This window comes from Piliocolobus tephrosceles, chromosome 6 (genome assembly GCF_002776525.5).
Source record: "Piliocolobus tephrosceles isolate RC106 chromosome 6, ASM277652v3, whole genome shotgun sequence".
In the NCBI taxonomy this organism is placed as follows: domain Eukaryota; kingdom Metazoa; phylum Chordata; class Mammalia; order Primates; family Cercopithecidae; genus Piliocolobus; species Piliocolobus tephrosceles.
In genome coordinates, this window is record NC_045439.1 from 42140069 (window position 1) to 42160254 (window position 20186).

The following is a 20186-nucleotide window of genomic DNA, read 5'->3' on the forward strand; positions in this document are numbered from 1 at the left end:
CATCTCCTTTCTTCAACAGGATCACGATCTTAGGGAGTGTAAATGTCAGGTGTCCATTTTTGTATGTTTTTCTGGAAATGTTTTATATTTGTAAGATTCCGTAGTTTCCACATAGGCTTATCAAGGAAAGAACTCTTGGGACACAAAAGCAAAGCCAAATATAAACTGTCAAGATCTTAAATTTACAGATAAAAGAGGCAAGAGTTGTAAAACAGGAAAATCCACAAGCATCTAGTTTAGTTGTAATTAAGAATTCAGGGCTGGGTGCAGTGGCTCACACCTGTAATCCCGGCACTTTGGGAAGCCAAGGCAGGAGGATGGCTTGAGTCCAAGAGTTTGAGACCAGCCTTGGCAACATAGGGAGACAAAAAAATTTTAAAAATTAGCTGGGCATGGTGGTGCACATATGGTCCCAGTTACTCAGGAGCTCAGGAGGCTGAGACAGGAGGATCACTTGGGCCCAGAAGGTCAAGGCTGCTGTAAGCCACTATTTCACCACCGCACGCCAGCCTGGGCAACAAAGTGAGACCCTGTCTCAAAAGAAAAAAAAAAAATTCAGTCAGCCTTCTTCACTCAGCAAACACGTCTATGGAAATGGTCTTCATATCTCTGTATGGGTTGCTAGCCCTACTTGTTGCCAGTGTTGAACTTTAAGCCAAAAGAAATACATTATACTCATAAGCAATTGAGAACTATTCTTTATTGAGATCCAAGGTATCTCAAAACTAGCAGTCCTGGGAGTTTGCAAGAGTTTCAGGCAAAAAATATGAGCTTATTTAAGTGAAGACAGGGTAGTATAGCTGTCTTATTTTTATTTTTATTTGAGACAGGGTCTTGCTCTGTTGCCCAGGCTGGAGTGCAGTGGTATAATCCCTGGCTCAAGCAATCCTCCCACCTCAGCCTCCCATGCAGCTGGGACCACAGGTATGCGACCACATGCCCAGGTTCTTCTTTTTTTTCTTTGTAGAGATGGGGGTCTCCCTATGTTGCCCAGGCTGGTCTTGAACTCCTGAGCTCAAGCAATTCTTTTGCCTTGATCTCCTGAAGTGCTAAGATTACAAGTGTGAGCCACTATGCCCGGCCTTCACTTGCCTTTCTTTTAAACAAAATTAGTAAAAGGGAACTGAAAGGCAGTCTGAGGTAAGAGGTGAATTTATTTAGTATTTAAAGGGCAAATTCAGACAGACTTCCTTAAGGTATATTACAAACAAGTCATCCCTGACCTCCACCAACACACATACACACACAGAGTCACTCACACATAGTATCGTACTATAACATAGTGCACCATGGTTTTTCTTTAGGATATGACTAGAACTCAATGCTATATCTGTGTGTGTGTGTGTGTGTGTGTGTGTTTAATGTATCCAGTACCTCATGCATGAAAGAAACCTGTCATTCCTGAATTCAGGTAAGTGACAATGAAGGCTGTTTAAGCTATTACCCATATCATTGTCTACTACCCCATTAGTAGCTTTTCATTATATAACAGGAAATAGGCTATAAATATATTTCTCCAATCTGATGAGAAATTATCCAGACTATAGCTTATCATGTTAATATCACCAGATACAGTGTGCCAGTAAAATAGCTTACATATTTATCTGAGCAATACTCTACTGATCTTACCATTTCTCCCATCTTGATCTCTGCCTACCCACTGCCTGGGCCTATAGCTACCAAAAATGACTTATAACTCCTTGTTAATAGCTCTTACATTTCAGAGGCCTTCTGAGAGTAAGCCCTTCAACACCGTTCCCTGGGACACTATTGAATGAACCTGAGGCTCCAAGTCTCTGGTGGTTTCATCTGTTCCTGGGCACCATGAGGGTTGCACAGAGTCAACACAAACTCAGTAGTAATACTGTTGCAATCTGTTTAATGTGGCAGCACATAAATGCTATCTCTTTTGAAATAAGACTGTATGTACATCTTCAATGCACAGAAACAGCCTCTGAAGTGAGATCACAGAATGTACAATTTGTTTATCAGTAATGTTACTAATATGGGGAAGGAAGGCATTAGCAGCCCAGAGAAGAGAAAGGGACGGGAAAGCCACTCTCTGGAGGGACTCTTAGCACCAAGGTAAAGGCACTAGACTTTCTCTGCCAGCACATGCTAATAGTTACCCCAAGCACGAATGCTTCTATAGGTCTTTTTTATTTTGACAGAGGGTCTTGCTTTGTTGTGCAGGCTGGAGTGCAATGGCTCAGTCATAGCTCACTGTGGCCTCCAACTCCTGGGCTCAAGCAAACCTCTCACATCAGTCTCCCAAGCAGCTAGGACTACAAGCGTGCACCACACACTCAGCTGAATTTTGGGGTTTTGTTTTTTGTAGAGATGGGGTCTGACTTGTCCAGGTTAGTCTTGAACTCCTGGGCTCAAGTGATCCTCCTGCCTCAGCAGCCTGGACAAGACAGTGAGACCCCATCTCTACAAAAACCAAAACTCCAAAACTCAGCTGAGTGTGGTGGGATTACAGGTGTGAACCACCATGCCCAGCCCCTACCAGTATTGAGGATTTAAACCCACGTGGTTTTTGGCAATATAAGAAAACCTAAATCCTTTAAGATGATCTTTAAGTAACCATATCTAACAAGACTGCATCCTTCCCTTGTCTATAAAATTAATTCCCAGCAAATCCCATTCCAGGTGAAGTTTCATAGGACATTTAAGAAATGTACTAGAAAGCAGTCGGGCACAGTGGCTCACGCCTGTAATCCCAGCACTTTGGGAGGCCAAGGTGGGAGGATCACTTGAGGCCAGGAGTTTGAGACCAGCCTGGCCAACATGGCAAAACCCCATCTCTACTGAAAATACAAAAAGTTAGCCAGGCATGGTGGTGTGAACCTGTAATTCCAGCTACTTGGGAGGCTGAGGCGGGAGAATCACTTGAACCTAGGAGGCAGAGGTTGCAGTGAGCCGAGATCACGCCACTACACTCCTGCCTGGGCAACAAAGCACGACTCTTCACCCCCAGCAGAAAAAAAAAAGTACCAGAAGCAATAACTGTGCAAACAGGGCCTGGATGATGCTTTGCAACAGGAACTGACAAGTGCTTACAATGTGCCAGGCCCTGTACAAAGCATCTTAGATGATGTGTTTGAGTAATTCCAGAACCACCCTTATGAGGTAGGTACCAACAGTGCTCCTATTTCCATGGTGAGGATGTGAAGGCAGGGAGGTGGGTGAGGCTCTACGCCATAGAGCTGGGGCTCTGCATTGTGACCCCTTTGCCATATGCCTCTCAAGGCACTGCTTCATTTCTGTGGACTGTAAAATCGACTGTATTACAACATTGATGTGGACCTAGGGAATTAAAAATAATAAAACCAAGGTCACTGGGAAAAATACTGCTCTGCCAACATCAGCAGGGTTTAGCACTGGCACCAGTGAGATGCAGCATCCTCTGGAAGGATCCAGTGGAGGAAGACAGAGGGGAAAAGGTAAGGAAACAAATGGGAGAGGAAGAAGAGAGATAGAAGATAAAGAACAAGAAGAGAAGGAAAAATATTTTCTTTTTTTTTTTAGACAGAGTCTAGCTCTGTCTCTCAGGCTGGAGTGTAGCAGCATGATCCTAGCTCACTACAGCCTGACTCCTGGGTTCAAGCAATTCTCGTGCCTCAGCCTCCCAAGTAGCTGGGATTATAGGTGTCTGCCACCACACCCAGCTAATTTTTTGTATTTTTGGTAGAGACAGGGTTTTACCATGTTGGTCAAGCTGGTCTTGAACTCCGGACCTCAAGTGATCCACCCACCTAGGCCTCCCAAAGTGCTGGGATTATGGGCATGAGCCACTACCACGCCCAGCCAGAAGAGGAGGAAAAAAATATTAGGTTGGTGCAAAAGTAATTGTGGTTTTTACCAACCTAATGTTTTAGGAAAAAGAAAGTATGGGTCAGGCATGGCGGCTCATGCCTGTAATCCCAGCTACTTGGGAGGCTGAGGCAGGAGAATCGCTTGAACCCAGGAGATGGAGATTGCAGTGAGCTGAGATCGCGTCACTGTACTCCAGCCTGGATGACAGAGACACTGTCTCAAAAAAAAAAAAAGAAAAGAAAAAAAGAAAAAAAAGGAAGTCTGTAGGGAAGGGTAGAGCCCAGGCATTTAGAAGAAACTCAATGAATACTTGCTGCACCAACAGAGGCGAGGCTCACCTAAGGCTGGTGCTGTATGACCATCCTTCTTGAGAACTCTAAACATAGAGAGTGCTAAAGCTGTGACAGAAATGGGAATTCCAAGGAAGTTCAGGCAAAAACTTGTATAAGCAATACTTCCTCAGGGTAGAAAAACAAAATTCAACAACAAAGCTATAAGATAAAAAGTTAAGTCATCAGCTTCCAACCCGACCCTCCCAGGAGGTCCCCTGAATTATGTGTCCTCTCAGAAATACATAAGCATGCATACGTTTCCCTCTAAACACAACAGTATCATAAAAGGCACACTGCAACTTGCGTCTTCAGCCCAAGGGTCTACCTGACAAATGAGCTCACAAAGGATGGCAGAGACCTGTGTGGCACAGTCTATTAAGGCTGTAATTCATATTGCAACACCAAGATGGCAAAATTATTTCCTTTTATTCTGTGGAACGTCACTAAAGTAAATAGACATGTGCGTAATTTATGTTAATTTATACATGATGAGAATTAAGGCTGAAAATGACTTCCCGGGAAACTCCTACTATTAGTTTCTGGGCAGGGGCTGACTTCTCTTGGCTTCCTTATATTTCCTAACTCCTAGTGGGCCTGAATAGACACTGGCCAGACTTTCAAAGTAGCTTCTTGAAGATGGATGAGGATCTGGAAGGAAAAACAAACAAGAAATAAATGTTTTCTCTAAGCACTGAAATGTTTCCTGTTCCTTCCATACTGCACCATTACCCATTCACATTGCCAAAGCTGTTAACATTTACATCCTTTCCCGCCACCAGCTCTTCTAGGACATGTCCATAAATGGACTTGAATAGTGTTCTAGCATCAAACTACAGTTTGCTTCTACTTGGACCTTAACTTTCTCAAATAATGCAAGAGCTTTTGTTTTGTACTATGACCATTTGATATCCTTGTCTTTTCTAGCTTTTTCTAGTCTTTCTCAGGTGCTTCCCCAACCTGTTTCACACTGGATTTGTAACTCTAGGTCATCTGCATGCTTGTCAGAATGCCCCTTCACTAATGTCCAAATGAGGCTTCAGTTTCCCAAAACTCATGTCTTCCTTTTTTCTTGGTTAATTCCTCATTTTGCTAAGTACATTGCTAAATAACTTCTTAGGAAGAGATGTGGGGCGGCAAACCCTTGCATGTCTGAAAACATCCAGATAGATTCGGTTAGGTGTGAGCACATGTTGAAAGTCATCTTCCTGTGACCTTACAGGACACTCCTCCATTGTCTAAAAGCTTCTTATTACCAATAAGACGGGTGTTAAGTCTAGTTCTCATTTTTTTCATAGGCAAGCCACTTTTTTATTCTCTGGAGAAAGATGTTAGGATTTTCACGTAGGACGTGTCTAAGAATATAAGTGCACACTGCAGCTCGCTTCTCCAGCCCCAAGGACCTGCCTAAGGAGAGACACATCCCGTTGAAATTTCAAAAATATCAAACAATGCAACGTCACTCACTGCAGTCGGTACTCAGGGCCCTTTCACATAAGGTCCTAAGAACTTCCAGATTGGTCCTGTTTCCTTCTATTTTCTATTATACTTCCTAAGACATTTACTAACTCTTGCCTTCTAACTCCCTATTCAGAGTATATAGACCGTCAGCTGTTCCTGACCTGCAATGTGTCATCAACTCTGAACCCCAAGCCTCCTGGGGCTTCAGCAGAGGGAGTCTAATGCCTCCTGTAGTTTCCTCTGTAGTTTATTGGACAGCAGTTTTCTCCCCTACACTGTCAACCTGTGACAAGCCATGCTGCGCTTCTTCCAAAAATGTGTTGAAATATAAATATTTCAACTCATTGGTTATTGCCAACTCTCATTCCTATCCCCTCTCCCCTCAGGGAAGTCTGAAAAGAAATGTTTTGAAAGCATTAGAATGTGAATTTTTATAGCGTCAGTTTGAGCTCTATAATTCATAAATAAGCAACATAAGGAAAAAAACAAAATTCTTACCCAGTAACAACTTACCTGTTTAGAATAATCCATTCACCTGTTGTGTTTCAGGGTCCAAATCAATATCATAAAAACAGGGCCGGGTGGGGAGTCCAGGCATTGTGCTCATCTAGGATGTAAAAAAGCATTACAAATAAACTAAAGCTGGGCACAGTGGCTCACACCTGTAATACCAGGCTGAGGTGGGAGGATCACTTGAGGCCAGGAGTTCTAAAGCACCCTGGGCAACATGGTGAGATCCCCACCTCTACAGAAAATAAAAAATTAGCTGGGTATGATGGCATGTGCCTGTAGTTCCAGCGACTTGGGATGCTAAGGCAGGAGGATTGCTTGAGGCTAGGAGGTTGAGGCCACAGTAAGCCATGATCATCCCATTGCCTGGGTGACAGAGTGAGGCCATGTCTAAAATAAACGTAAAGTTATCTTTACTTTCACTTTTCCTTCAGAAAGAAAGCCCAAGGCACAAAGATAGAACATCATTTTATAGTTGTCAATAAAGTGGGTACTCTTCTTGTTACATATTAAAAATCAAGTCACTAATCCTGTTAAAAAACTCAGACTTGGGGCCGGGCGCGGTGGCTCAAGCCTGTAATCCCAGCACTTTGGGAGGCCGAGACGGGTGGATCACAAGGTCAGGAGATCAAGACCATCCTGGCTAACACGGTGAAACCCCGTCTCTACTAAAATACAAAAAATTAGCTGGGCATGTTGGCCGGCGCCTGTAGTCCCAGCTACTCGGGAGGCTGAGGCAGGAGAATGGCGTGAACCCGGGAGGCGGAGCTTGCAGTGAGCCGAGATCGCGGCACTGCACTCCAGCCTGGGTGACAGAGCCAGACTCCGTCTCAAAAAAAAAAAACAAAAAACAAAAAAACTCAGACTTAGAAACTGATCCCAAGTGGGCATGGTGGCTCATGCCTATAATCCCAGCACTTGGGGAGGCCGAGGCAGGTGGATCACCTGAGTTCAGGAATTCAAGACCAGCCTGACCAACATGGTGAAATCCGGTCTCTACTAAAAATCCAAAAATTAGCTGGGCATGGTGGCATGTGCCTGTAATCCCAGCTACTTGGGAGGCTGAGGCAGGAAAATTGTTTGAACCTGGGAGGCGGAGCTTGCAGTGAGCCGAGATTGTGCCACTGCACTCCAGCCTGGGTGACAGAGCGAGACTCCATCTCAAAAAAAAAAAAAAAAAAAAAAGAAAGAAATTGATTCCTCATGTCCTTCTGCAAACCAAATGCCAGCCTTGTCTGTCATCTTCCATGTGGTCACAAGCAGTAGCAGGAGGTGTTTCCACCTTCACCTCACAAGAGTGAGTGCTGGGGAGTGGAGAAGTTGCTCACTCACCTCCTCAGCTCACGCTTTGCAAGACCAAAAGGAGGCGTGGGGCTTGTCTGCTTTTAGATTTTGTTTTATTCAGTCTTGCTAGCTGAGCTGCCCATGTGATTTTTGCTTCAGCAACACGACGACAGGAGTTAGTATCCTTTAACTTGGGCCAAGACACTTTTGTACATAATCTAGACGGTTTTATAATCACTATTCTTACTGGCCCAAAATGGCCTTCTAAAACTAAACTTGTAATGCTTACAAATTATATTTGTACTCACTGCTTTTCTAAAGACTCAGCTTTGACAAATTTCTACTTAGATGCAAATATGTATGGCTTGCAAGTGAAAACTCAGTATATTTTTATCTGTAACAATGTCCTATATAATGAATACACACAAGTTCCAAATTAAATCTAGACAGGAAAACAGCTTAGGTTACTTCTAAAACTTAACTATAAAAAGGTTATTAAAAAACAATGAGTCATCTTCTGTAACACAAAACATCATCAATACTTTAGAAAACCTCATTCTGATTGACCTCTGAGTACCAGTCAATATTCCCAAAACACATTATAGGGATCTGACAACTGGTTTATATTCTCATCTCGTGTAAGCGGTAAGGAGGTGCTAGGTGTGAGACAAGTAGGAGAAAGGAAAGGATGGGTCCTCCAACCCAGCAGAAAAACCAGAAGATGACATTATAAAGATAAAAGACACATGCCCATTGTTGTAGACGTACATGTACATGTCAGCAGAAAACCCTAAAGATGGTTCCACAAACAGTGACGAGTAGGATTTTTGATATTTTCACTCATTCCTCAAGAGGATTTTCCCTCCTAAACACTGGTCACTGATAATCAGAAAATATACAAAAAAAGAAAATATTATGTGTACACACATGTATGAACCTAGATATAAAGTTCTGAAAAGAAGCCATCACACTTTGAATTAATATAGAAAATATTCAAATAATCTGAGTCCTGTTAAGGCCCCAACGGCAACTGGAAGGTATTAGAATAGTGATTAAACCATTTGATCATGTGTGGAAACATCTTGGTCCAACTTAAAGTTGAAGGCCTCTGCCGCATACTTTGTTCTAAATGAGAAAGTCTTGAGTTGGGCAGGCTGTGTCTCTCTCCACCTTACAGCCTGACTCTTACCGGCCTGGCTGCTTCCAGATTTGCTTTCACCTCTCCTGTTATCCTTCTCTTCATGTGAAGATCAAAAATGACAAGAAAGAGTACAGCTACCCCTCTTTCAGCTGGTAGTTGCTGACAACTTCTCCAAAAAGAACACCACATATTTCCGCAATATTCAAGGTGCTGGGTAAAAATGGTGGAACATTCCTACCAAAGGGGATTTCTACAAATCCTGGAGACTGATGTACATCATAGCAAAGCTAAGCCTCCTGCTCTCTAGAGGGCTAAGGAGGCAGTGAGACGCAGGCATTTGTGCTAAGCACCACTGTGATGTGATGATGTTGCCCTACAGTGTGAACTGAGGGCAGCAGGGCTCTCACCTTTCATAATTTGCCCAAGGCCAAGATCTGAAGAGGTGAAAATGGATTCAGCTCTAATGTCCTATGTTTTCAACTCTATAATGCCACCTCCTGCCACTTTCTTACTATACTGAATGAATGACATAAATGCAAAAGGAGATATGTTGGTTTCTTTTCCATGTGTGTTGGTTTAGTTTAATATTTCAATCTTATATTGCATGGCAGTGTAATCTGTAGATATAGGATATGGGGCAGATTTAGGGGATAACCTAGATTCAGGATCCATGTTAACCTTGGAACAATGTCAGCCCAAACTATAATTATGTCCTTAAGCATCCCTCCCCTCTGCTTCCTAGTTGGCAATATTCTTCCTTGAATATGCATAAAATCTGTAAGATAAGAAAGCATTGGAAACCTCGTTCACCTTGAAGTGTAAATAAGCAACCTCACCTTTCATATCTCAAGGGTCCCATTTGCATTTTTTAATGGGGAAATTCCTTACTCAAAAATAATAAACCCGCTGAATTTCAGGCATAAGTTCTAGGCCTGTCAGCAAGACCCTGGGGGTATAAAACCTCTGTCCCTACCTCCTAGGGCTGTTGGGGGACTGAGTTAATCTATGTAAGGCTCTCAATAAACATTAACTGTGATTATGTTAGCACTACCCCAGCCTATCAACTGGGATCATCCTAGATTCAGTGAAGGGCATACTGCCCCTGGGAAACAGAATTTTTTATTCAGTATGAGTAGACATGGCATCATTCTTGAATTGACACCAAGATGGTCCACAGCAAGAGCTATATAGGTCCTGCTTTATAGCTTATGATCCACAGCAATCATAATAGGCCTGATTCCAATTTTCTTCTGTGCAGCGAACTCTGCTCACTTGGCATTTGCTTGATGGTTTCAGCAACACACTTCAGACAAGAAGTGCAGATGTGCCCGCTCCTCCCTTGCAGCACACACTTACCGTTCCGACTAAGGGGTACAGAAAACCAGCCCCGACACTGGCACGGATGTCACGAATGGGCAGAACGAAGCCTGTAGGGACACCTTTTTGCTCTGGGTTGTGAGACAAAGACAAGTGTGTTTTAGCCATGCAGATGGGGAGATTCCCAAAGCCCTGGGGAAAGAAGGGAAGACAAATGAAAAGATGACAACACAGCAATGACCATCTGGGCCCTGTGATTACATGGATTCTTCCTTCCATTTATTTGAAACATCCAACTCCCTTTATATACATCTCTACCTTGCTGTCCTCCAGCTTATTTATTATGCCAAAAAAAAAAAGAACTCTGTTGAGTGAGGGAGTTATGTACTCACAACTGTAGTCCACAAGTGAATATTTTATTTCCATCTATGGAAATAACATAAAACCAATTTAAAATAACAGTTTGGAGTAGATATGAGAATAAAATTGGAGAGGGTCAGGTGCAGTGGCTCATGACTGTAAATTCCAGCACTTTGGGAGACTGAGACGGGTAGACTGCTTGAGCCTAGGAGTTCGAGACCAGCCTGGGCAACATGGTGAAACTCCATCCCTACAAAAACCACAAAAATTAGCCAGGTGTGGTGGTGCGTGCCTGTAGGCCCAGCTACTCAGGAGGCTGAGGTGGGAGGATCGCTTGAGCCTAGGAGTCAGAGGCTGCAGTGAGCTGAAATTGTACCACTGCACTCTAGCCTGGGCAATGGAGCCAGACCTTGTCTCAAACAAAAAAACAAAAACTGGAGAGATTCTCAATATTTTGATAAGACATTCTGTATTTCCTCATGGATTTCTACACATTCATATACCGCCTATGGGTAAATAAAGAACCAGGGACTGTGCCGCCTAACCCAAACCCAGTATTTCAGAGGAGAGAAGGCTGCCACCCACAGAAGTGAACCAATGGGTACTTGCCAGGGCTGGGAGGACCCAGAGATTGTGACTCCAGGCCTGCTTTGCAGAGAGTTGAAAAGACAAACTAACCAAAAATCTACCTGCTTTGTGTAGACTTCAGCTTTGTGTTGAGCTTCGGGGAGTAATTCAATGTCATCTGCTCCATAGATCTTCTGTGCAATGATCCTGATTTTATCCTCCACTGGGAGCTAAAACACAAGAAAGAGATGGTGACACCATGACTGGACACATGTGAGGACATTTAACCAGGACATAGCCACATTCTAGGTCAGAGTCCCTAAAAGGGGCAGAAGATGGTTTTTATATAAATATATAAATATAAGCAAATAGTTTGAGGTTGACCGGGTTAAGAACACTTTCTCTTTCCTTTTTTTTTTTTTTTGAGATGGAATTCCAGCCAGGCTGGAGTGCAATGGCGCGATCTCAGTTCACTGCAACCTCTGCTCCCCGGGTTCAAGCGATTCGCCTGCCTCAGCCTCCCGAGTGGCTGGGATTATAGGCGTGCACCACCAAACCCAGCTAATTTTGTATTTTTAGTAGAGAGAGAGTTTCTCCATGTTGGTCAGGCTGGTCTCGAACTCCCAACCTCAGGTGATCTGCCCGCCTTGGCATCCCAAAGTGCTGGGATTACAGGTGTGAGCCACCTCGTTCGGCCAGGAACACTTTCTTTTAATATCAAGCCTCAGATTTTATAAGTGAAAATGTCCCACAGAGGTAAAGTTTTTATATCTATATATGCATACATATATATATAATACATATATATATATAGACATAGATACACACATGTATTAATATATATTAAGTAAGGTTTTATGTAAGTACATATTTAAAATCTCTTGCTAAGTACATCATAAACAGGATTGCTGACTACCCAAGAATAATTATTTCTTCATAAATAAAAAGTAGATGTTCGGGCTGGGTATGGTGGCTTATCCCTATAATCCCAGCACTTTGGGAGGAGGCCAAGGCAGGAGGATCACTTGAGCCTAGGAGTTTGAAACCAGCCTGGGCAACATGGCAACACTCTGTCTCTAAAAAATAAAAATTTTTAAATAATAAAAATTAAAAAGTAGATGTTCTAATACTGGAGATCAGTCCTGTCAAAGCAGATCTGGGGACACTGTTTATGAAATAAGACAACCAATGTCCATCTACATAATTCCCAGTTTGTATATGAGAGGCAGATGCTACCCTTAATACAACTGATTAAGTGCAAGCACCAGGAATTAGGAAATAGTCATAAAAGCAAAATCACCTAGGTATTGGAAAAAACAACCCAATGATTTACATGATCAACACGCATTGGGTGCATCCACTTTCTGTGGCACCTGAAGCAAACAGTGCAGTGGACAGAGACCAATGATCTGGCTGGTGAGGGCTCAGTCCCATGGGCTGTTTCCTCTGGGGCAAAGCCTTCAGAGAAGTGGAGCTAGTTTCTTAAATGCTGTGTAGACTAGTTCAGGGCATTAAGATTCAGAGAGAACAGCATAGGGAGAGGTTGCCTAAAGGAAATGAGAAGGAAAGCTACTCATGGGTAATTTGGATGAGCAAATTACAAAAATTAGGCAGTATATCTGGCTTTATACTCCCTAGCAACTAAAGCTAAAAGAACATATTAGGCAAGGTTTTATTTATTTATTTATTTATTTATTTATTTATTTATTTATTTATTTTTTATTTATTTGAGACAGAGTTCTGCACTCGTTGCCCAGGCTGGAGTGCAATGGCGTCATCTCAGCTCACTGCAACCTCTGCCTCCCGGGTTCAAGCGATTCTCCTGCCTCAGCCTCCCAAGTAGCTGGGATCACAGGCGTGTGCTACCACGCTTGGCTAATTTTATATTTTTAGTAGAGACGGAGTTTCACCATTTTGGTCAGGCTAGTCTCGAACTCCTGACCTTAGGTGATCCACCGCCTCAGCCTCCCAAAGTGCTGGGATTACAGGCGTGACCACGGCGCCCAGCCAAGTTTTGTTTTTAAAAGGAGCAATAATCTATATCTATAAAAACAAAAATTCCCTTTTGAACTAAACAGTGATAATTTATGAAGGGGCTTTGTATAATGGACATGAATAAAGTGAATCTTCAATAAGGACTTTATAAAGATGAAACATTATTGTCATATGCATCTCATAACTGGAGCTCTATAAATGCCAAGGCACATTTAGAACTTCTGAAGCAAAAGCACTTTGGTTGAAGGGTGATTTAAGACTAGCAGACGCTGAGTAAGACAAAAAGTGGCAGCCTCCTGTTTGCCAGAACGGATAAAAGTTGCAAGTAGAAATGGGTTCTAAAGTCCATATGTCCCTGCTCTTCCAGGTCTCCTGCTGGTTTTCAAGGACTGGGTTTCCAGTCTTGGGTGCTATGCATGGGAGCGCGGAGAGGGTGCCTATAAATGCTTTGCATTTGTGTACAAATTTGTGTTTATGGCATTTTTCTAAAAAGATGATTGCTGAACAGATTTTAAAACTTGTCTATAAAACCAAAGCTCAACAGGAGAATAGCAATGTCAATGTTAATTAACTGTAAGTGTATTATATCTGCAAGGAGCAAAGACAAATAAGAGAACACTAAAACCCAAGAGTAATAAGTTTATTCCTTCTGGTTTTTCAGGGCTATTTTTGAAAGTCTATGATTATCTATTAAAAACCAAGCCAGGCCAGGCACAGTGGCTCATGCCTATAATCCCAGCACTTTGGGAGGCTGAAGCAGGAGGATCACTTGAGCCCAGGAGTTCAAGACCAGCCTGAGCAATATAGGGAAACCCATTCACTATAAGAAAAATAAGATAAAACAAACTTTTTTTTTTTTGAGATGAAGTTTCGCACTTGTTGCCCAGGCTAGAGTGCGTGCAGTGGTGCGATCTCAGCTCATTGCAACCTCCACCTCCCGGGTTCAAGCGATTCTCCTGCCTCAACCTTCCAAGTAGCTGGGATTACAGCTACCTGCCACCATGCCCAGCTAATTTTTTTTATTTTTAGTAGAGATGGGGTTTCACCATGTTGGCCAGGCTGGTCTCCAACTCCTGACCTTAGGTGATCCACCCGCCTCGGCCTCCCAAAGTGCTGAGATTACAGGGGTGAGCCACTGCGCCCAGCCAATAAAACAAATTAGCCAGGCTTGGTAGTACATGTCTGTCGTCCCACCTACTCAGGAGGCTGAGGTGGGAGGACCACTTGGGCCCAGGAGGTTGAGGCCGCAGTGTGCCATGATTGTACCACTGCACTCCAGCCTGAGCAACAGAGCAAGATGCTGTTTTAAAACAAAAAACAAACAAACAAACAAAAAAACCAAGCCAAAAACTAGCCTAGAGAATAGGAAAATTAACTACAGCATATATCTCATATTCCTAACAAAGTTTCCAATTGTTGTTTCCATACTACTCAATGTCAAATCACATCCTGAAATACATTGGACAGATAAATGAAAACAAAACACAACCCTATAACAAGAACAACCTTTTCCTGAACTAACTTTATTGTATCATAAACAGGGCTCTACTTAGACCAGGTGTAATTTAATTTGCTTAGTGATGGAAAAAATGATGAAGCTTCCTGGAGTACTTTGGTTTTGCATGTGAGGACCCTGAAATTGAGGCAGCACCTTACTGGGAATTGAGCTTGGGGGCACACTTCTTTCCCTCATTACTGAAAAGCCATCAGAAAAATTTTGTAAGCTCGATGCAGCCCCTTACCAATCTGCTACATGGTTGGTGCCTTGCGTTAAAGGCTACAGTGAATTACATATTTGGTCTATACGTAACCTTCTCTTCTGCCACCTGTACTCTGACCCTTTTCAAAGTTAGGATATGAGCAACGGTTACCCCTCCACCCTGGGGTATTCCTGCTTAAATCCCCTCTGTAAGTGAGCAATGGCATATGTTTATAAGAAGGCTATCTGGGCGGACGCAGTGGCTCACGCCTGTAATCCCAGCACTTTGGGAGGCTGAGGTGGGTGGATCACGAAGTCAGGAGTTCGAGACCAGCCTGGCCAAGATGGTGAAACCCCGTCCCTACTAAAAAAATAAAAAAATTAGCCGGGCACGGTGGCAGACGCCAGTAATCCCACCTACTCGGGAGGCTGAGGCAGGAGAATCACTTGAACCCAGGAGGCAGAGGTTGCAGTGAGCTGAGATCATGCCTCTGTACTCTAGCCTGGGCAAAAGAGCAAGACTCTGTCTCAAAAATAACAAGAAGGCTGTCTACAGGTCGTAGTCCAGGCTGTGGTTGTGTAACTCACCTACATGGGAATCAAACCACAAGGCTGAAGCTGCGAAGCATGGGGCTCTAACAGAAGTAGCCACACAGAAATTTCATTGTGCCCTTTTCATCTTTTTTTTTTTTGCAAACAGCAAATCACCCACCTTGAGGTCATAAAGGAGCTGGAAGCTGCTGGGTGCTTGTGCTGCTCTCTGGACGGCCTGAGCCAGGGCTAAGGCACCCTTGCCCCCTTCTGCCCAGTGAGTGCACTTCACGGCATCAAAAGCCCCATGTTCTCTGGAAAGGCAGCTGATGAGGTCCAGCTCAGCCTCTGTGTCTGTCCTGTAAAGGAAGCACTTCATATGAAAGCATGGAAAATAGCTGGAGAGACACAGTCTGTCTTCTTTCTGCCATTAAACCTCATGTGAATCACCCACTGATAAACGAACACTAAATAAGAAATTCAGCCTGGGTTTGAATCTCAGGTCTGAAACTTATGAGCTGGTGACTTTTGGCCAGTTACCTAAGCTTTATGTGCCTCAATTTCCACCTGGGTAATATGAGAATAATCACAGCACTTATTTCATTGGGACATCATGAGACTCAGATGGTAAATCCATGTAAAGTACTCGGAAAATTCCCAGCACTCCACAAGGAATCAGTAAATATTAGCTTTTAAGAATTCTGGGCTGGGCGCGGTGGCTCAAGCCTGTAATCCCAGCACTTTGGGAGGCCGAGACGGGCGGATCACAAGGTCAAGAGATCGAGACCATCCTGGCTAACATGGTGAAACCCCGTCTCTACTAAAAACTACAAAAACTAGCCAGGCAAGGTGGCGGCGCCTGTAGTCCCAGCTACCCGGGAGGCTGAGGCAGGAGAATGGCGTGAACCCGGGAGGCGGAGCTTGCAGTGAGCTGAGATCCAGCCACAGCACTCCAGCCTGGGTGACAGAGCGAGACTCTGTCTCAAAAAAAAAAAAAAAAAAAAAGAATTCTGCTGGCTGGTAATCCCAGCACTTTGGGAGCCTGAGGTGGGAGGATCACGAGGTCAGGAGATCGAGACCATCCTGGCTAACACGGTGAAACCCCATCTCTACTAAAAATGCAAAAAATTAGCCAGGCATGGTGGCAGGCGCCTGTAGTCCCAGCTACTTGGGAGGCTGAAGCAGGAGAATGGCATGAACCTGGGAGGCGGAGCTTGCAGTGAGCGGAGATCGTACCAATGCACTCCAGCCTGGGCGATAGAGAGAGACTTGGTCTCAAAAAAAAAGAAGAATTTTGGTTCCCATTCTACTGTGGTGAGGCCATTATAACAAAACCCTGACCACCAGTGCAATACCTAAACAACCCACACAAGTTCTTGCATGACCCCTTCCAGTGTAATATGCCCAATTCTTTGTCAAGACAACATCCCACCAGATCTAGTAAAATAATGGAACACTATAGGCCTATGACCTTCTGTTAGCATAAAAGGCCTCTAAAGTTGAAAAAGGAACACCGAACTTCAGGCTTGTGTGTTACTTCCCCCAGTGGAAAGGAAAAGGGCCCACAGGAGCTGAATCTGACTTTGGGACCCTTGGTGGGTGAGGTGGTGAGCCCGCTGTGACGTACGCAGTGCCTGTCATGGTGCTGGCTAAAACCGCAGGCTATAACTAATAGCAGTAACTGAAAAACAAAATAAAGCTAAAAGCAGTGCTGTACAGTCAGCTCCAGGAGATTTTCCACATTCATCCTTTTCTCTTACACTCTACACTTACTTGAATGCATTCACGGCCACTACTACTGGAATTCCAAACATTCTGGCATTTTCAATTTGTTTCTTCAAGTTACTGAAGCCTTTTTCAATCAGCTCCAGGTTCTATAAAAACAACAGTGAAAGGTCTATGAGATCAGAGAGTTGAAAACCACTGCAGGTTCTTCAAAGGCAAACAACCTCCTTGAGCCAGCAGCCACTCACTGTCAGGACAAGGAGGCCAAGAAAGAAGAGAAGGTCCCTTGGTGTATTTCTTCCAGTGCAGTGAGTGGATGCTATTGAGGACTGCAGCTTTCACTCCAGCCTATGACACTAGAGTAGTGCTTGTTTCCCAGCCTTCGAGAAAAAAAGTGCTGGTATATTTGCTGTCATTATGCCATAACATTATAGCTTATTTGCTGTTTGAAAGGAGTTAGTTACCCTTACCCAAATTATATTTACAAATTGTGTTTTTAGATTTTATGTATTCATAGGGGTATGATAATACAAATTGACTCTACTCGGCACAGCACAGACCCTTCCATCAGAAGACAGAGTCTAACAGCATAGTGGCTGGCACAGAAGAGGTATTCGTTATATGGCTACCATAAATACTGCCAGGAAATATGAAGTAAGCAGTGATGTTTTCAAAGGTTTTAATGAACTCGGCTGTGAATGAAGGCAAGAAATAAGATAAATACTGTCTTTAGGAATCAGGCCAGTGGCTGGGCCCAGTGGCTCACACTTATAATCCCAGGACTTTGGGAGGCCAAGGCAGGAGAATCCACTTGAGCCCAGGAGTTTGAGATGAGCCTAAGAAACATAACAAGACCCTGTCTCTACAATTGAAAAGTTAATGAAAAAAAAAAAAAAAAAAAAAAAGGCTGGGTCTGGTGGGGTGGCTCACACCTGTCATCCCAGCACTTTGGGGGGGACGAAGTGGGTGGATCACAAGGTCAAGAGATTGAGACTATACTGGCCAACATTGTGAAACCACGCATCTACTAAAAATATAAACATTAGCTAGGTGTGGTGGTGGGCACCTGTAGTCCCAGCTACTTGGGAGGCTGAGGGAGGAGAATCACTTGAACCCCAGAGGCAGAGGTTGCAGTGAGCCAAGATTACACCACTGCACTCCAGCCTGGCGAAAGAGCAAGACTCCATCTCAAAAAAAAAAAAAAAAAAAAAAAAATCGAGCTGGATGTGGTAGCTCACACCTGTAATCCCAGTACTTTGGCAGGCTGAGATTGGAGGATCACTTGCGCCCAGGTGTTCAACACCAGCCTGCCTGGGCAACATCGGGAGACCCTGTCTCTATGAAAAATTAAAAACCTAGCCTGGTGTGGTGGCATGTTCCTGTTCTTCCAGGTAGTTGGGAGACTGAAACAGGAAGACTGCTTGAGCCCAAGAGTTTAGAGGCTGCAGCTATGATCACGCCTATGATCTCCAGCCTAGGCGACAGAGTGAGACCCTGTCTGTCAAAAAAAAAACAAAAACCAGCCAGGCGCGGTGGCTCACGTGGTCAGGAGATCGAGACCATTCTGGCTAACATGGTGAAACCCCGTCTCTAATAAAAATACAAAAAAATTAGCCAGACGTGGTGGCAGACGCCTGTAGTCCCAGCTACTTGGGAGGCTGAGGCAGGAGAATGGTGTGAACCCGGGAGGCAGAGTTTGCAGTGAGCCGAGATTGCGCCACTGCACTCCAGTCTGGGTGACAGAGCAAGACTCCGTCTCAAAAAACAAAAAACAAAAATCAAGTACTACAAACTAAAGGGAAGCAATTAAGGAAATGTACCTTTAAGTATGTTTACTGCAGCCCTGCTTGTAGCATTGGAAAATTATAAACATAAATCTCCTCCAAGGGGGACTGGGCCAATGAATTACAATACATACACTCAATGAATATTTATCATGCAGATGTTATGAAAGTGAGACCCATCTGTGTTAACATGGAACCTGTCCAAGATGTACTAGAGGTGCAAAACCATGGAGAGCTGAATTATTCCATTTTAGGACAAACACAAAAATACATGTGTATAATTCATGGTAATTTTTTAAATGTTGAGAAATAGGCTCTGAACTGTTAAGGGGACTCAACTCACATACATTATATTCTTGTAATGTTTGTTTATTATTTTTTACAAAGGGTATATTACTATTGTAGGCTTAACAATACATTAAATATTTTAAAAATAAAAGTCTTATAAAAATACATATACTGAATCATGAGCAAAACCCAGCAGTAATGTTTGTGGATACCAAAAGAGCAGAAATGGGTAGGATAAAAGGTGGAAAATAACTAGATTCATTACAAATATGATTTATGCTTTTTTTCCTTTAATAATTGAAAACTGAGATTATGATTTATTTGAGCTTCTAAAGAACACTGCTAATTCTTTATATGAAAACCAATTAATATGTAAGGCTGATCAAGAACAGTTTTAAATAAGCAGAATTTCTTAAATGAAGACACCAGCTGGGCCAGCTAGGGGCAGTCACTGTAATTAGACACAGGAAAGGCTGTGGGGTGGCAGGAGGGCCAGAACTGTGAATTCCCCTCCTACGCGTGAATCAGACAAATGACCATAAAAGGCAAACCATAACTCAGAAGACAGGCAGACTCAAGGTACCAGCAATTTTTTTCTAGCCAGTTTTGAAATACTTCATTTGGGGCCTGAACATTGACCCTGTATTGCTTGATAATTTAAAAGCCTTCCAAAAAGGCAGAAAAATTGAATTAGCAGTGACAGCAGGTGACCTTGCCACCTTATCTGATGGCCTGTCTCTCCTGTAACCACCCCAAACTGGCTTTAGAGATGTTTCTTTGATGGTAAATGACATAAATATGAAAAGGTTTGAGCTCACAGTTGTTCTCTAGCTTCCTGTTTGATGCTATAAATATCCAGGAAGCTTTGTCTAGAAAAACCACCAGAATCCTGACCATATATCTTGGCCCTTCAATGTCGATTTAAATCCGGAGAGGAGAAGCCATTTCAAAAAAGGTCTCTACTTGTTTCTGATCTGAACGGCATTTGGAACTTACCCAGCCAATGCAGGGAAGACAATGGAAGGGAACTGCTATTACTCTAGGACAGGGTTTCTCAGCCTCACACTCCTGACATTTGAGCTGGATAATGTTGTAGGGGGCTATCCTGTGCATTAAAGGATGTTTAGCCAGCATCCCTGTTTCTACCCACTAGATCCTAGTAGCACTCCTCACCTCCAGTTGTAATAATAAAAAAAAGTCTCTAGACATTGCCGAATGTCCCCGGGGTCAAAATCAGCTGTTGAGCAGCAACCACTGGTCTAGGGCAGTGGCTTATTGACACCCTATGTAGGACAATTCTGTTTTGTGAGGCGCATCTTCCCTATCTACTCATTTAATGTAACTACTCAGCACCCTGCAGGCCTTTTGGCACCCTG

At 43.4% G+C, this 20186-nt stretch overlaps 1 protein-coding gene across 2 annotated transcripts in view; it reads right to left on the bottom strand.

The window, feature by feature from the left end:
• Positions 1–4556: 4556 nt before the first annotated feature.
• MTHFD1 (methylenetetrahydrofolate dehydrogenase, cyclohydrolase and formyltetrahydrofolate synthetase 1) overlaps positions 4557–20186 on the bottom strand; it is a 77781-nt gene continuing 62151 nt past the window's right edge. For both annotated transcript variants that reach the window (XM_023232167.3, XM_023232172.1), the window contains 6 exons: positions 16787–16887; positions 15195–15372; positions 10911–11018; positions 9901–10053; positions 6123–6216; positions 4557–4799 (listed from right to left, as the gene is read on the bottom strand). In XM_023232167.3, coding sequence (XP_023087935.1) covers positions 6127–6216; positions 9901–10053; positions 10911–11018; positions 15195–15372; positions 16787–16887 — 630 coding nt within the window. In that variant the 3' untranslated portion in view covers positions 4557–4799; positions 6123–6126. The remainder of the gene's footprint in view (positions 4800–6122; positions 6217–9900; positions 10054–10910; positions 11019–15194; positions 15373–16786; positions 16888–20186) is intronic.